General features: G+C 41.5%; 1 protein-coding gene across 2 annotated transcripts in view; it reads left to right on the top strand.

Moving 5' to 3' along the window:
• The window catches only part of grm1a (glutamate receptor, metabotropic 1a), a 36,867-nt gene continuing 22,686 nt past the window's right edge, over window positions 1-14,181 (top strand). For both annotated transcript variants that reach the window (XM_037751198.1, XM_037751199.1), the window contains exons 1-3: window positions 1-139; window positions 1,682-2,501; window positions 5,516-5,765. In XM_037751198.1, the coding sequence (XP_037607126.1) occupies window positions 1,775-2,501; window positions 5,516-5,765 (977 nt within the window). In that variant the 5' untranslated portion in view covers window positions 1-139; window positions 1,682-1,774. The remainder of the gene's footprint in view (window positions 140-1,681; window positions 2,502-5,515; window positions 5,766-14,181) is intronic.

Raw genomic sequence — 14,181 nt, forward strand, 5'->3', positions numbered from 1 at the left:
CGTTTCGAGTTGAGGGAGAGAGAAAGAGAGAGAGAGAGAAAGAGAAAGAGAGAGGAGAGAGAGAGACTCAAGTGATACAGCCGAGGACCACGCGCTACAGCAGACGGACGAAGGCACGCGACATGTCTCGAGGATTCAGGTAAGTTTATTTTATTCTAAAGACACAGAAAAAGCAGCTTATAATAAGCTGTGTATGATAAAGCTATAGGACAACGAATAAGATAGATACAATGGGATATAGGCTATTGAGAACAGACTAGTCATGTTAAGCTTCCTCCTGCTGAATATTAGCATATGTATTATTAATATGATTATTAGGCTATTATTATGATCAAGGGATGAATGTATGGTGCGTTTGAAACCAAAACAACCTATAGGGTGTCTTCTACATCCTCATATAGGAGCCGACTATGGAAGGGTTGTATAGATTCTCTGCTTTTTTGTAGAAACTAGCTGAGTGAAATGGTGAAGAATGTCTGTGAAAAGATAACCAGTCCAGGCAACAGTCCTAAAGACCTTGTCCTTGTAACGTGGTTTGGAAAGCGCGCTGCTGTCCATGGTGCTGAAATCTGCTTTCTGCCTAATTTTCTCAATGGACAGCAGCGAGCACAGCACTTAGTGCATAGTGCTGCTGGCTATTTGGAATAAAACACATTATGTTTGAGAAATTTCAAAGTGATCTGACTGCACCTTTCCAGAGATAACCACCTGGGCAATTCCCAGTGGACAGCACACTCCTTGTTCAGCCACTATACTGCCCTGCTGTGAGCTGCCTTGCTCAAAGAATAGAATAGAATAGACACTTTATTGTCATTGTCATTGAAAACAATGAAAAAACAGTTTAGCACCTCCTCTTGGCATTAAAAGCAAATATTAAAAGCAAACATAAAAAACATTCAAATCAAAATGTAGACAAATAAAAGGATCATAAAGTGCAGGTGCCATGATTATGGTTCAGCAGCTAGTGTAGTGTAGGCACCTCGATAGTAGCTGATCTCTGAAGAAGAGAGGCGTTAGGACTGTTGCACAGCTGTAGGGATGTAAAACAGGGCGTTGATGGAAAAGGAGCATGCGTGCTTTAGTCAACTCTTCCCACATCACACTGTACTGTAGCACATCTGGCCTCGTTTTCTCCTCACAGCTTACATGTCAAACAGCACTTTGAGCTGAGTGAAATGGTGAAGAATGTGTGAGAAGATGACCAGTCCAGGCAACAGCCCCAAAGACCTTGTCCTTGTAACGTGGTTTGGAAAGCGCGCTGTCCATGGTGCTGAAATCTGCTTTACTGCCTCATTCTCTCAATGAGCAGCAGCGAGCACAGCACTTTCAGCCTAGTGCTGTCTATTTGGAATAAAACACATTTGTTTGAGGAATTTAAAAGTGATCTGGCTGCTCCTTCCAGAGATAACCACCTGGGCAATTCCCAGTGGACAGCACACTCCTGTTCAGCCACTATACTGCCCTGCCTTGCTCAAAGGCACCTCGATGGTATAGCTGATAAGAAGAGAGGCGTTAGGATTGTTGCACAGCTGTAGGGATGTAAAACAGGGCGTTGATGGAAAAGGAGCATGCGTGCTTTAGTCAACTCTTCCTACATCACACTGTACTGTAGTGCACATCTGGCCTCGTTTTTCCTCCCCATCAGCTTTCATGTGCAGCACTTCGTCTCATTTCTCTGCAGGTGTGCACAGATCATGATCATCTCTGGGATAAAACGTGGATGTACTACTGACAGACAGCAGCAGATAGTAATGCCTGCACAGTTGGCACGGCGATGTGGCGCAACATGGCACGCGTAAAGATGATGGATCTCCTCGCTCTCCTGTGTGTCGTCCTCGTGCTCTCATCCCACCTGAGCAGCAGCAGCAGCATCTACGAGCGCTCGGTGGCTCCTCGCGCCGTGGTGCGCTCCGTGGCGCGCATGGACGGAGACGTGATCATCGGCGCGCTCTTCTCCGTCCACCACCAGCCGTCCGCGGAGAGAGTGGCCGACCGCAAGTGCGGGGACGTCCGCGAGCAGTACGGCATCCAGAGGGTGGAGGCCATGTTCCACACGCTGGACCGGATCAACGCAGACCCGGATCTGCTCCCAAATATAAGCCTGGGTTGTGAGATCCGAGACTCCTGCTGGCACTCCTCCGTGGCTTTGGAGCAGAGCATCGAGTTCATCCGGGACTCCCTCATCTCAATCCGGGACGATAAGGACGGGTCCAAGTGGTGCATTGATGGGACTCCGTCACACCAGCCTCCACCCTCCAAGAAGCCCATCGCAGGAGTGATCGGACCCGGATCCAGCTCTGTGGCCATCCAGGTGCAGAACCTGCTGCAGCTCTTCAACATCCCGCAGATCGCCTACTCTGCTACCAGCATCGACCTGAGCGACAAGACTCTGTTCAAGTACTTCCTGAGGGTCGTGCCCTCAGACACCCTGCAGGCCAGGGCCATCCTGGACATAGTCAAGAGATACAACTGGACCTATGTGTCTGCTGTGCACACTGAGGGTGAGACTCCTATATATACATATATACACTCTATATATATATATGTATATATATATATATACATACTCCTTGTATTTTTATATATGGTATATTTTTTTGCAACTGTGATGCTGGAAACTTGAATTTCCACTCAGGATTAATAAAGTTACTATCTATCTATCTATCTATCTATCTATCTATCTATCTATCTATCTATCTATCACTGACATCCATGTTAGTCTGGTAGTGGAGAATATAGTGAGTTTATAGTGACCTCATCCTTTATTATGGAATTTTAATTACCCATGGCATCCTGACTATTTTAATATGATATCATAAAATATCACAGGAAATGTATGAACTCATTGAAACTCACTACAATGAGAACATTAGAGAACATATTAGTATACAGTTCTCTCCCCACAAGACTTTATAGAGAATTCTCTATGTTCAGTACCTGCCCATCTGGTATTTGCAGCCACACATGTGCATACTTGAGTATATCTTCATTAGGATTTTTATGCAGTTGTCTGGAGTTGGGGGTTGTGTGGATAACCATCTTCCCACACATCCTATGCATCATCAGGCTATGTTTGCATTTATTAAATAACCTGTACTATGTTATGGACTCTTAAGTCCATGAAAGTGGATGTTGAGTAAACATTAGGTAGTCTCTCCTTTTGTTTCTTTGAGAAATATACAGTATGTGCTTGTCCTTCTTACCATTTTGTTACAAGCTTTAGCATGTTTTGATCCAAAGCTGGAGGTTCTTGGCTGTGTTATTAAAGTCCTCGTAGCAAGTTTTTAAAAGTCAGCATCCAGCCAAACACATGAGGGACCGTATTAGCATTAACAATTTAGGTGTTCATTTTGGAAATGTTAAATTAATTCCTGCATGGTTAAGTCAGGAAGGATGAGGCTGGGATGAAAAAATGTCATTAATGTTTCAAATTTCACCACATTCATGTAAAATAAAAAAAGTCTTATCTCCACAGAAAACCCAGCAATAATAGTATTCAGTTTTTCCACACCACGATGGGCTCACTTTTTCTTTTTTGAGAGCTCTTATGCTAATTTGTTCAGCCGCACAGTACAACAGGAGGTAAAAAAAGGAGAGAGGGGTTGGGTAGGCAGAGTAATTATACTGTGAAGTGAATTTTGTCCGTAGCTTTTTATTAAAGTCTTAGTGAAACACAGTCAGTGATGTGCACCCAAAATATGACAGGCTATATTACTCAGGATCCCCCTTGAGGAGCAGCGGATGCATGGGGAGTGTAAAACATCTTTGGAAAGTCCTATTATAGTCAGGTGTTGGAGAGGGGCTTTGAACACAGGTTGCTATCAGATAGATGAAGAGAGGGCGTTAGGGCGCTGTAGTACCCAGAGACATAACTAGGTGGCGTCAGCTATCTGACCTTCAACATGCAGGAGGTGCCTCTGGGACTGAAGTCATAATTTAAGAGTAATGAAAAAACAGTCAGGGGAGGGAGGGATTTGATTGCGAGCAACATCATTTACTCAACAGGCCACAGTGTGAGTGATAAAACTAGATACTCTACAAAAAAGTTTAAAGTACAAACTTGTAATCTTTAATTAAATTGTGTTTTTTCTTCATTGTGTAAATATATATCCTTACACTGACTATAAGTTCAGTTTTTCAAGAGACATTTGGAGCCACAGTAAATGTTTCTAACTGAGACTTTACATCCTGATTTGTGTGACGCAGACTTTACCCTGACCTTTGAGGAGTCATGTAAATGTAAACCCACTTGTTTGTTTTGCTCTATCTTTAGTTATCTCTGAAACAGTGGTCACGACTGACTTAAGCTCGTGAGGTTTTCTCCCTCCACCACCTTAGACAAGTTATAAATGCAGCTTGTTCCCGTAGCAACAGCTAGGGCTGTGAAATTGCATAAATTACCTGTCCTGATTATCATCAGTCTGGCAGGAATACTCAAAGCAGGTTTTTGGTAGTCATTGTCAAATGGGCTGTCATCTAATGCACCACCACCCACCTGTCTCACAGCCTAGATGGAAAGAGTAAAATAATTGGATATCATTATTTCCATTTACCAGTGGGAGAGTGAAATGAGGCAACTGAAAATATCATCAAAGGACCATTGGAAAACCAACACATGGGCCCATTGTGTGCCAGAGTAAATGCATTACTGTGATGCCTATTTCGATTGCCGTCTTTCTTCCTCTATAAAGCCATGACACATACAGATAGATGGAGTATTCGTTCTTCATCACCTATATAAGGGGAGAGCGGCATGATGGAGGCCCCCAGGAACCTGGCCTCTCATCAAGGCAATAGCACAGCAAAAGTTTCCTGATATTTATGGATAAGGGCTCTTAATTTCCTTTTGACATACACACACGCAGACACATGTTCAAGCATGCACAAGTGATTGGATTGTCTGCGTAATCCAGCTCTCATGCTAAAGAGGCGTGGGCTTTATCAACAATCCAGATCGTGACACAGTTGTCAAGCACCGCAGTCCGCATGGAAATAGAAGATTTAGGCTCAAACCAGCTTTGCAGGGCTCTTGATTGGGATGGTGTGCCGTTAAACAAGGACAACTATCTTCACCCCTTTTTGATTGCAATCAGTAGCCAGTAAACTCTCTGACACTCATTATGAGAGGATCAGAGCTTCAGCTCAGTCAGAACTTTAGGCACCAGGGGAGGTGGGGGGGATGCTTTAAGAACAACATTGATTGTCCATCAGTGAAATAATCCAAAATGTGTGGTTGAAAGCGTTTAATGACGCAAGTAACAAGGCATGTAATGCTTTGTTATCACCAAAAAATATTGATTGTGTCACTTACAATCAGGAAATAATGCCCCATATGTTGAGCTCACAATTAGCGAAAATGCCACAGCCAGTGTATTATCCCTATACACAAAGGCTAATTTATGAAATGGGATTACCAGACAGTGAAAATACATCTCACAAGGAAAATGTTTTATTGTTTAATTCCAGTAATGTTTTCCGTCTGAATTCAGTTCATTTTCTTCTTCATCACCCGCAGGAAACTATGGGGAGAGCGGCATGGAGGCCTTCAAGGAGCTGGCCTCTCTGGAAGGCTTATGCATTGCCCACTCGGACAAGATCTACAGTAACGCGGGGGAGAAGCACTTTGATCGCCTTTTGAGGAAACTACGGGAACGTCTACCCAAAGCTCGTGTAGTGGTGTGTTTCTGCGAGGGCATGACCGTCCGAGGTCTCCTGATGGCCATGAGGAGACTGGGAGTGTTTGGGGAATTCCTCCTCATCGGCAGGTATGGATGTGGTTTTTTGTTTTTTGTTTTTTGAAACCTTTTGATTCACAGTTGAGAGCATCTCTTTGGATGGCAAGAAATCGGTTAACAGGCTGGGAGGCTGCGAGATGCTGTGTTGTCTTCCTGATGTGCATGTCACCAAGGCAACCAAGAAGAATTAGACCACATACCAATAGCGCTGAATAGAAATGTTCTCCAGCAATGAATAATTGGTATTTCTGTCACAGGCGCAAAACTAGAGAGGGAAACAAAGCCTCCAGTCCATTCTCTCCCTCTTGGGCTGTCTCTTATTTGCTTTTTCAAGGCAATGGCTGGGATTTTGCTTTTAGCAATCAAAGAGATGACACATACACATCTGTTTAACACTCTATTGAATCAACCTGAATGGTAAAAATCTATCCCTTTTATGATTACACCTCTTGATATTCACTGCATCTCTTTCTCTCCATTTTTTCCCTCTTCCTCTCTTGTCTGTTAGTCAGTGTTGAGTGACAGTGACTGCTGCAATCTTAGTCATTACAAAAGGGCAAGTAGAGTCGTCTCACACACTTATACGGCGGCACATTACACCATGAAATAGCCCTCAAGGAACATTCACACTTGTCAGTAAAAGCCACCGAAACCTTGATGCTACTTTTCAGTTCATTCATGCCAAATCTTTGAGAGAGGGAGGAGGTCTGTTGTAGGTCAGTTGTCAGCCGTATGTTACATGTGGAGGACATTAATAAGACAGCTATCCGACGATGTACCGACCGACCGAGACTTGTAGCCTAGCTAAGCAGTATTCGTTGGAGATTTGATGAACACTGCATGAGTGCAGCTCAAATTCTGAGCCATCATCTTCAACAGGAAGAATCTGAGACACAAAATACCGCACACTAGCTTCCATCTTTAGAAAACTTTAAAATCGTCTCGTTGAATAGCCACAGTATCTAATAGATGTGAATTAGGACCCCTTGTTGCATTAGATAAAATCTGGCAATGAGTTCATTCATCATACATAAGATTCTCCAGTCTAATAGACACTTCTCCATTGGCAAGCATTGAGGGATTTGTTTCTTGCCATAGCCATTATCCTTGAGGAAGCCTTTCCTATCTCCTGTAATATCTCCCAGTGGTAGAAATAAAGAGAAGTGCTGCTCTTAACAGCCTTTGTTTATATTGTATGTGTTATATTCAATGCATACGTGCATATTTAATTTCTTGGCACGGGAAGGCACTCTTTTCTCTTCAGATGCAGAGCATGTCTTTTAAATTATCCATTATAATGACACTCTGGGGTTACATTCCTTCCCATATCTCCACTTTTCTTTTCTTCTCCATAGGAGATGGGAAAGTGGGTCTTTTTTTAGCTTTTGTGGAAGTCTCCATGGGCGGAAGAAATGCTTCTGGGTCAGAGAGAGAGAGAAAGAGAAGGAGATAGAGAGTGTGTAAAAATGACAGAGGAAGTCTGGGCCAACACAGATGCCAAGCCATGTGTGTGTGTGTGTGTGTGTGTGTGTGTGTGTGTTTCCCGGCATGTAGTGAACAACTGAATGAAGCTGTCAGACAGGTATTATCTCATCAAAGGGGAGCTTGTTTTCTTAATTCATGCTTTCACCTCTAAAGAAGCCTCTTTCATGACGTGTGTGTAACACACAAAGACAAACAAAGAGTGAATGAAACAAAGTGACGGAGCAAGAATAGTACAGACAGGGACAATCTGTCGTTCTTACATTGAACATCTAACACACTTCTCAGTCTCTCTTTTGTGACTGCAAAATGATTATCTTTTACTGTGCCAAGTCTGGTGTCAACAAAAAGCTAATTGTATTAAAACTGGTAATGTACCACAAAAGAAATGGCAAAGTGGACAGAAGTTAGAAATGTGCAACTGAATTCTTCTGCACTTTCTTTGACGTTTAAGCAGCTATAATCAATATTTTTTATATTAACAATGCATCAATGATGACGTTTGTAAAAGGGGTCACTCGTAGTGACACAGAGAATTATCACACAACCCTGCAGTTCCCCTCAGCTCTACGAAGCGTTTTACATGTCATATCTTTCAGCTCACTGGTTTTACGGCATTACCTGCCCAGCACCTCACAGCAGACGGACAAAGTTAGCGACTAGCTGGTGAACATAGTTGAGCATTATGTGTGGCCTGAAACAGGACTCTCAATTAACACTATTGTTACCCCGTGGCTGCTGGATGTATAAATAGGCAGCTGTTTGCTAACATGTTCACCACATCAATTTAAAAGGTGATAATATGTCAATGTTGTGTTTGCAGCTTGTTTCCACTGCCGCAGAGTAGCAAAGAAAATCTGTCAATGCAGGTTGAACTTGTGCTGTCTGGGGCTTGCAGATTGAATTGTATCGGGAAACACATACATATGTAATGGTAACAACTTCATTTCTGTTACTTTTAATCAAAAAATTAACCAATTACTGTGCAGCACTACAATTTCACACCAGTGTGCGCTCTGGTATCACAATAGGCAATTGGGAAGGGCCTAAAAATAGGATAAATGTTTCATTACATTCTGTATGAGTCAACTACAACACTTGTAAAAATTAAAAGATATTCTTCTATTGATATTCTGCCCTGAAAAAAGTCATCACATCTTTAACAGCTTTGAAATCAATATGGTAACAATCCAGCCAGAACAAGCCAAAATATGACAGGAACAGGACGCATTATAAGTCCAAGTTTCTTCATAATCAGACGGGCACTGTTGCAGTCATTGCTATTTTTATTATTATTATTATTATTATTATTATTATTTTCAAGTATAGCATCCCGTCAGGCCAATCAGCGTAATAATTTAAATATCAAATCACCACACCAAAATGCATCACCTCTCATCACAGTCAACCAACAGTGTTTACAATATTAATCTTTTTAATCATGCTTTTTATTGTTTCCTTAAAAAAAATTGCTACAACAACCTAAACCATAACAAATAAGATAATATGTACATATGATAACAGATAATAAATGTAAATTGAAAAACAAAGTATTCAAAAACAAGCAAGGATTTAAAAAATAAAATAAAATAATAATAATTAAAATATATATAATACAAATACAATTATAATAAAATATAATTATAATAAATTGAAATAATAATAATAATAATAATAATAATAATAATAATAATAATAATAATAATGAAATATACATACATAAAAATAAATAAATGAATAAAATAAATTCACACACCAGATTCCCATACCATATTACATTTGAGGATATTGGTGTTTTAGTTATTGCACTACCTTAGGATAGTCAGTATAATTTGTAGGGATAATTTGTGTGCAGCCGATTCCATCAAAGTGAGTGAGATGGTGAGACAGTTATTGGATTATACATCTCCTTGACCTTATACATCTCCCATTTTATTGCACTCGGTACAAACAAAGCCGCATAAGAGACGGCGTACCAAACAAAAATAGATTTGGAAAATCCAAGAGCAGGCAGTGCTGTGTTTTTTCCGCTACATCTCATATGTGGAGATGATCATGGAACACCACAGAGGTGGATAAAAACACTGTAGAGCAGCGGCTACATATACACGCAGAATCTGAGAGCTTTTGTTTTAGCTGCTCGGCTAACCTGCTCTTCAGACGAGGACCAGGTGTGGCAGCGTGCTCGACCCACTTTATCCCTGACCTGCAGACTCTACTCTGCATCACTTCAACTCTTTACATCCACTCTGCTCTTCTATTGTCAGTCAACAGGGCTCTTGTCTTTTTCTCTCCCTCTCTCTCTGTGTTATGTCAATCACGATTTTGCCAATCAGCTGCCTCCATTACTCCACGACTGCACACATACATTTATTCTTTGCATACACTCTGGCACACAAATACAGACACACGTTCCCGTCATAGATTATCCACTTCATTCCAATCAAGACGACATTGATGTGCGTCTTCTTGTTTTGTTCAAGCACATTTCAAAGTGATTCTATTAGATGAGGAACACATTCTGCTTAGGAAATGATTGTATGGCTGAGCTGGAGGCTGGTTGGCGAGCAGATTAGGAGTCAGTCAATTCTGCAGGAGGTTGGTTAAAGATAGATAGGAGCAGACTTTAGATTCATTGGGTGTGGAGTCCTGCTGGCCTGTCCACAGATTAAGGCAGAGACCCCACCATGAGAGATGTAACAAAGACCGATTTAATGAAAGACAAAGAGAGATAAAGGTAGAGACAGAGAGAGACGGGTAGGAGAAAGCTAAGCATTGTTGTGGTGAGAACCCAAGTTTTAGTTTTTACATTTTCAGATAAGTTGAAGGATGACATGCTTCTCAATAGGCTGAGAAATTCTTCCACTTAGGCTCATAAAACAAGACCACTTAGAAGTAGCGTGGCGTTGTTATTAGCAACACAACACCTCATAGGAGTTTGGGATGGATAGATGGGTCAGTAAAGCATGTGTTGTTGAACTTAACGTTAAAGTCACTAATCAATATGTAAGGGATAATGTACAGTGTGCCAGCCATTGTTGTGAAATAAACCCCGACAGGGTGATGCCGCACCCCCACGTATAGCGAAGGGGCTTATTTCACAACAATGGCCCGCTAGCTTTACATTATCCCGCTTATTACACGGCTACTCACTTAAGAAATCAATACTTTGACACAAAAACGGACCGCCAGAGTCCGACATCAGAACTGCGCCCTTAGCAATGGTCTGCTATACATAGCAACAGTCTGCTATAAAGAAATAACAGACCGTAGAACGCCTTGATTGATCAATCAGAATCGAGTATTCAACAAAGCCGTGTAATAATTTTATATAAACGTTGGATGAAACGACTATGTTTCATTTGAGAGGTGTTGCTTGTATGCCTGCACGATACAAACCAACCTCGTTTCCAGCCACAGTTGTTTTCAGCAAAATAAGCTCGAGAGTCTAAAAAGCCAGATATTTCCCTCTGGAGTTCGTAGGAGGCAAAACAGAAACAGAGAGAGAATATTGGACTTCATCAAATGCATGCTAATGTTGCTCTGTGTTTGTCAGATCTGTGATTAGTCTGCTGTTTGCTAACAAGTTCACCCTAACGACTTTATAAGTTGATATATAAAGTAAAAAAACAGGTCAATTTTGTGTTTGAAGCTTGTTGTGCTGCCTTCAAGTGGACAAAAATTAACTTAAGTTTAACAGACTGGGCTACCTCTGGGTCTGAAAAGTGAAGCCAATGTGGAAGTGTCTTAAACTTGCATTCTTTCTAATAGCCAGCAGGGGGCGACTCCTCTGGTTGCAAAAAGAAGTCTGATTGTGTAGAAGTCTATGAGAAAATGAGCCTACTTCTCATTTGATTTATTACCGCAGTAAATTTAGTTTATGGTCTCAATCGCTAGTTTCAAGTCTTCTTCAATACAGCATGATGTTCCTTTAGTAAATTATGGTCCCATTTAGAGTCAAATAGACCATAAAGCAGGGGATGCTTTAGGGCGTGGCTACCTTGTGATTGACAGGGCGCTACCACGGCGTTGTCCAGTCTGAGAGTTGTTTGTTTTTTTGTCTCAGAACTTTAATCCTTTCAGAGTGTTAAGTTAAGTTAATAGTAACATTTTGGTCGCCTAAAAATGTCTTATTCAGTGTTCGGTTGTACTTAGCTCCACCCTCCCGTGTCACTTCTGGTTGAAAAAAGCCAAGATGGTGACGGCCAAAATGACGAACTAGAGGATTCAAAACGGCAGTCTACAAACCAATGGGTGACGTCACGGTGACTACATCAACTTCTTATATACAGTCTATGGTTTAACTAAGTAGCTGAATGCCAAAACCTCACCAAATCTTAAACATAGTGGTGGCAGATTTCGTTGTCTAGTTTGGAGGACTTGTTGCGTAAAACACATCAGATAATCTCATAAAAACATTGGCTCAGAAAAAGACATGTCGTCTGATAGAGCTTATAATTGGAGCCTGGGGGAAGTTGATGTATTTTCACAGAGCAGTTTTTAAAGAAATGTACACAGTTTTGCTTTACCTATCAAAGACATAATTCAGCATATGGCAGTTCCATCACAAATAGACCCTGCCAAAAGGAATTAGCATATCAAGCCTCAACATTTTTTCTCAAAGCCTCTTTGAAGTTTGTATAGCTTTTTTACCCAGTGAGTTTATGGGACATAACTCGGAAATCAGTCTCACAGTAGGGAGGAGTCATTTTAATGACCATTGGAGAGCAAGCAACAGCTGCAGGTGAATGTAATACACATTATGAGCTGAATATATACATGAAAATAAAATCATTGTTCCACTTCATGTTCAGAGAAGCCTTATTCATCTTCTGAGTGCAGCCATTAAGCTGACCAGGAGGTTAGTGTGTAGAACAGTGTGTGCTACTTAGAGTGCACTTGATGCAGTAAAATGGCCACAGACTTCATGCCTGTTATTCGACCACAGAGAGCAATACACACAATGACTCCCAGGAGGTCGCTGCCCATATTATTATAGATCAACCACCATGGTGCTGTTAGCGAGCTGTGACTAGCGCTTGCAGCAAACGTGTCTTTTCGCTGAAGCACCTGCTCCTTTTATAGATTATGTTTGTTGAGATCTTTCACCTCGAATGATTTTTGCACACTTGCAAAAAAAGCAATCCAGGCACCAATATTTGGCCCTTGAAAATCTGTTCTTATAAAAGTAATTTGTGCATTGCAACTAAATGTATAACCAGTTACATAACAGAGACACTTAGTAGGAGTAAAAATGTACCTAGCAGCAGCTATCTGATGCACACTGGGCACAGCAATTCACAATTGGAAGTATAGTCATTAAGAAGCTGAAGAGCAAGCTCTCTCCCTGCCAGCAATTCAATGAGTACCTATTTTTGAAAATCATTGTGGCTTCTTTGACATTTTGTGCCGTTTCCTTTCAGGCCTCGAGGTCATGCCGACTCAAAAAAGTGAAGGTGACACGCAGGCTTACCGTTGACATTTTTCAAAAGAGCTGCGAAATAAAAGTGATTCATAAACTGGATTTTCAAATTGGTAGTAGTGAATGTGATATATCTGTGAGCTGACAGGAATGCATAGTATCCATGAAAATATCTGGCAGTGTGTGTTTTAACTAAGGTTTCCCCCGAGGCAAACGCCATTAAACCGAGTATTACAGTAAATCTCTGAATCCCGACTGAATTTCCACCTACTCAGTAATGTAGAGAAATTGCCATGAAGTAGTTTTTCCAGCTTTGACAGCCAGATATACATCTACTCTACAGTGTCTTTTGTTATCACTCCTTCTCTGCCTGTCCTCCAGCACCCAGCCTAGTTTCTGAATGGCAGCATGGAGTGAACCCACCTACCCATTTGCCCGCCTGCTCGCTCTCTCGCAATTAGCAGCATTCATTTTCTCTCTCCCTCTAATGCTACTTGAATGCTGTTATTACTAAACATCATTTGCATAAGCTGCTTTTCCACATGTAACGCTCGTTTCTGCCCCTGTCTTACATACACAGTCTTGGTCTGGGTCCCATTTTGTATGCTTGCTTCTTGTGTTTTTTTTATTTCTGACAAAATGGACACTGACACAGCAATGTGGATGTTCTGGCACAAGTCATTAGCAGGGTATGACTGTGTCTTTTGAGGCTGCGCTGAGGTGCAAAGAAAGCTGTGACCCCATATTGTGTGTGTCACATGCATTTCTGCATTTGGCTGTCCTATTCGATTTCCTGTAACAAGGGGACTTAGGTTTCGCTCTGAGCTTGAATAAATGAAACGTTTAGGGGGGCCAGAGAGAGAGAACGAGAGGGGAGTTGTGGCGCGACACATTTAGCTGCCTTTTTCCTGTCATCGCTAAGGCTTTCATCTCCTACCCATCTCAGGAAGGAGAGCGCGGAGGATGTGGAATTCTGCCTATTGACTTGCGAGTAATTTGGCAAATAGCAGGGCATGAGCAAAAAGAGACCTTATCTTTGGCAACAGCAATGGCAACAACGCCAAAATAAATGAGTATCTTTCCCATCCAGAATTGTAGATGTACAAGGGGTTAAGACTGAATATTTGTTTCCGGGCTTTGGTGTAATCCATCCTTCAGAAATTCTTCTGAATCAAACGTTAAAAGATGTATTCAGATTCATGATAACTGTTTGGATAGCAAGATCAAACAAATTTAAGACTGCTATTTCCTTTTAGTAACTTGATGGATATTTAAAGGTGCTAAATTTGAAAATCAGAACATTAATATAGCAGTAAACAACTATTTACTATGTTAAGCTATGTTCATTTTATAGTGGAAAAATATCTACCTGAGCAGAGAATGAAGTCACTCTCCCTCTGTGTGTAATCTGAGCTTCTCTGTGCTTTGTTTACGTAGCCGGTCCCACGTTTGTATGTTTGTGCATGTGAGTCCCAGTGAGCGTGCCCCACTGGCTAACTCACGCCCGCCGCTCTGCACTGCACTCATACAACGGTTACAGCT

The sequence above is a fragment of the Sebastes umbrosus genome, chromosome 18 (assembly GCF_015220745.1).
Source record: "Sebastes umbrosus isolate fSebUmb1 chromosome 18, fSebUmb1.pri, whole genome shotgun sequence".
NCBI lineage: Eukaryota > Metazoa > Chordata > Actinopteri > Perciformes > Sebastidae > Sebastes > Sebastes umbrosus.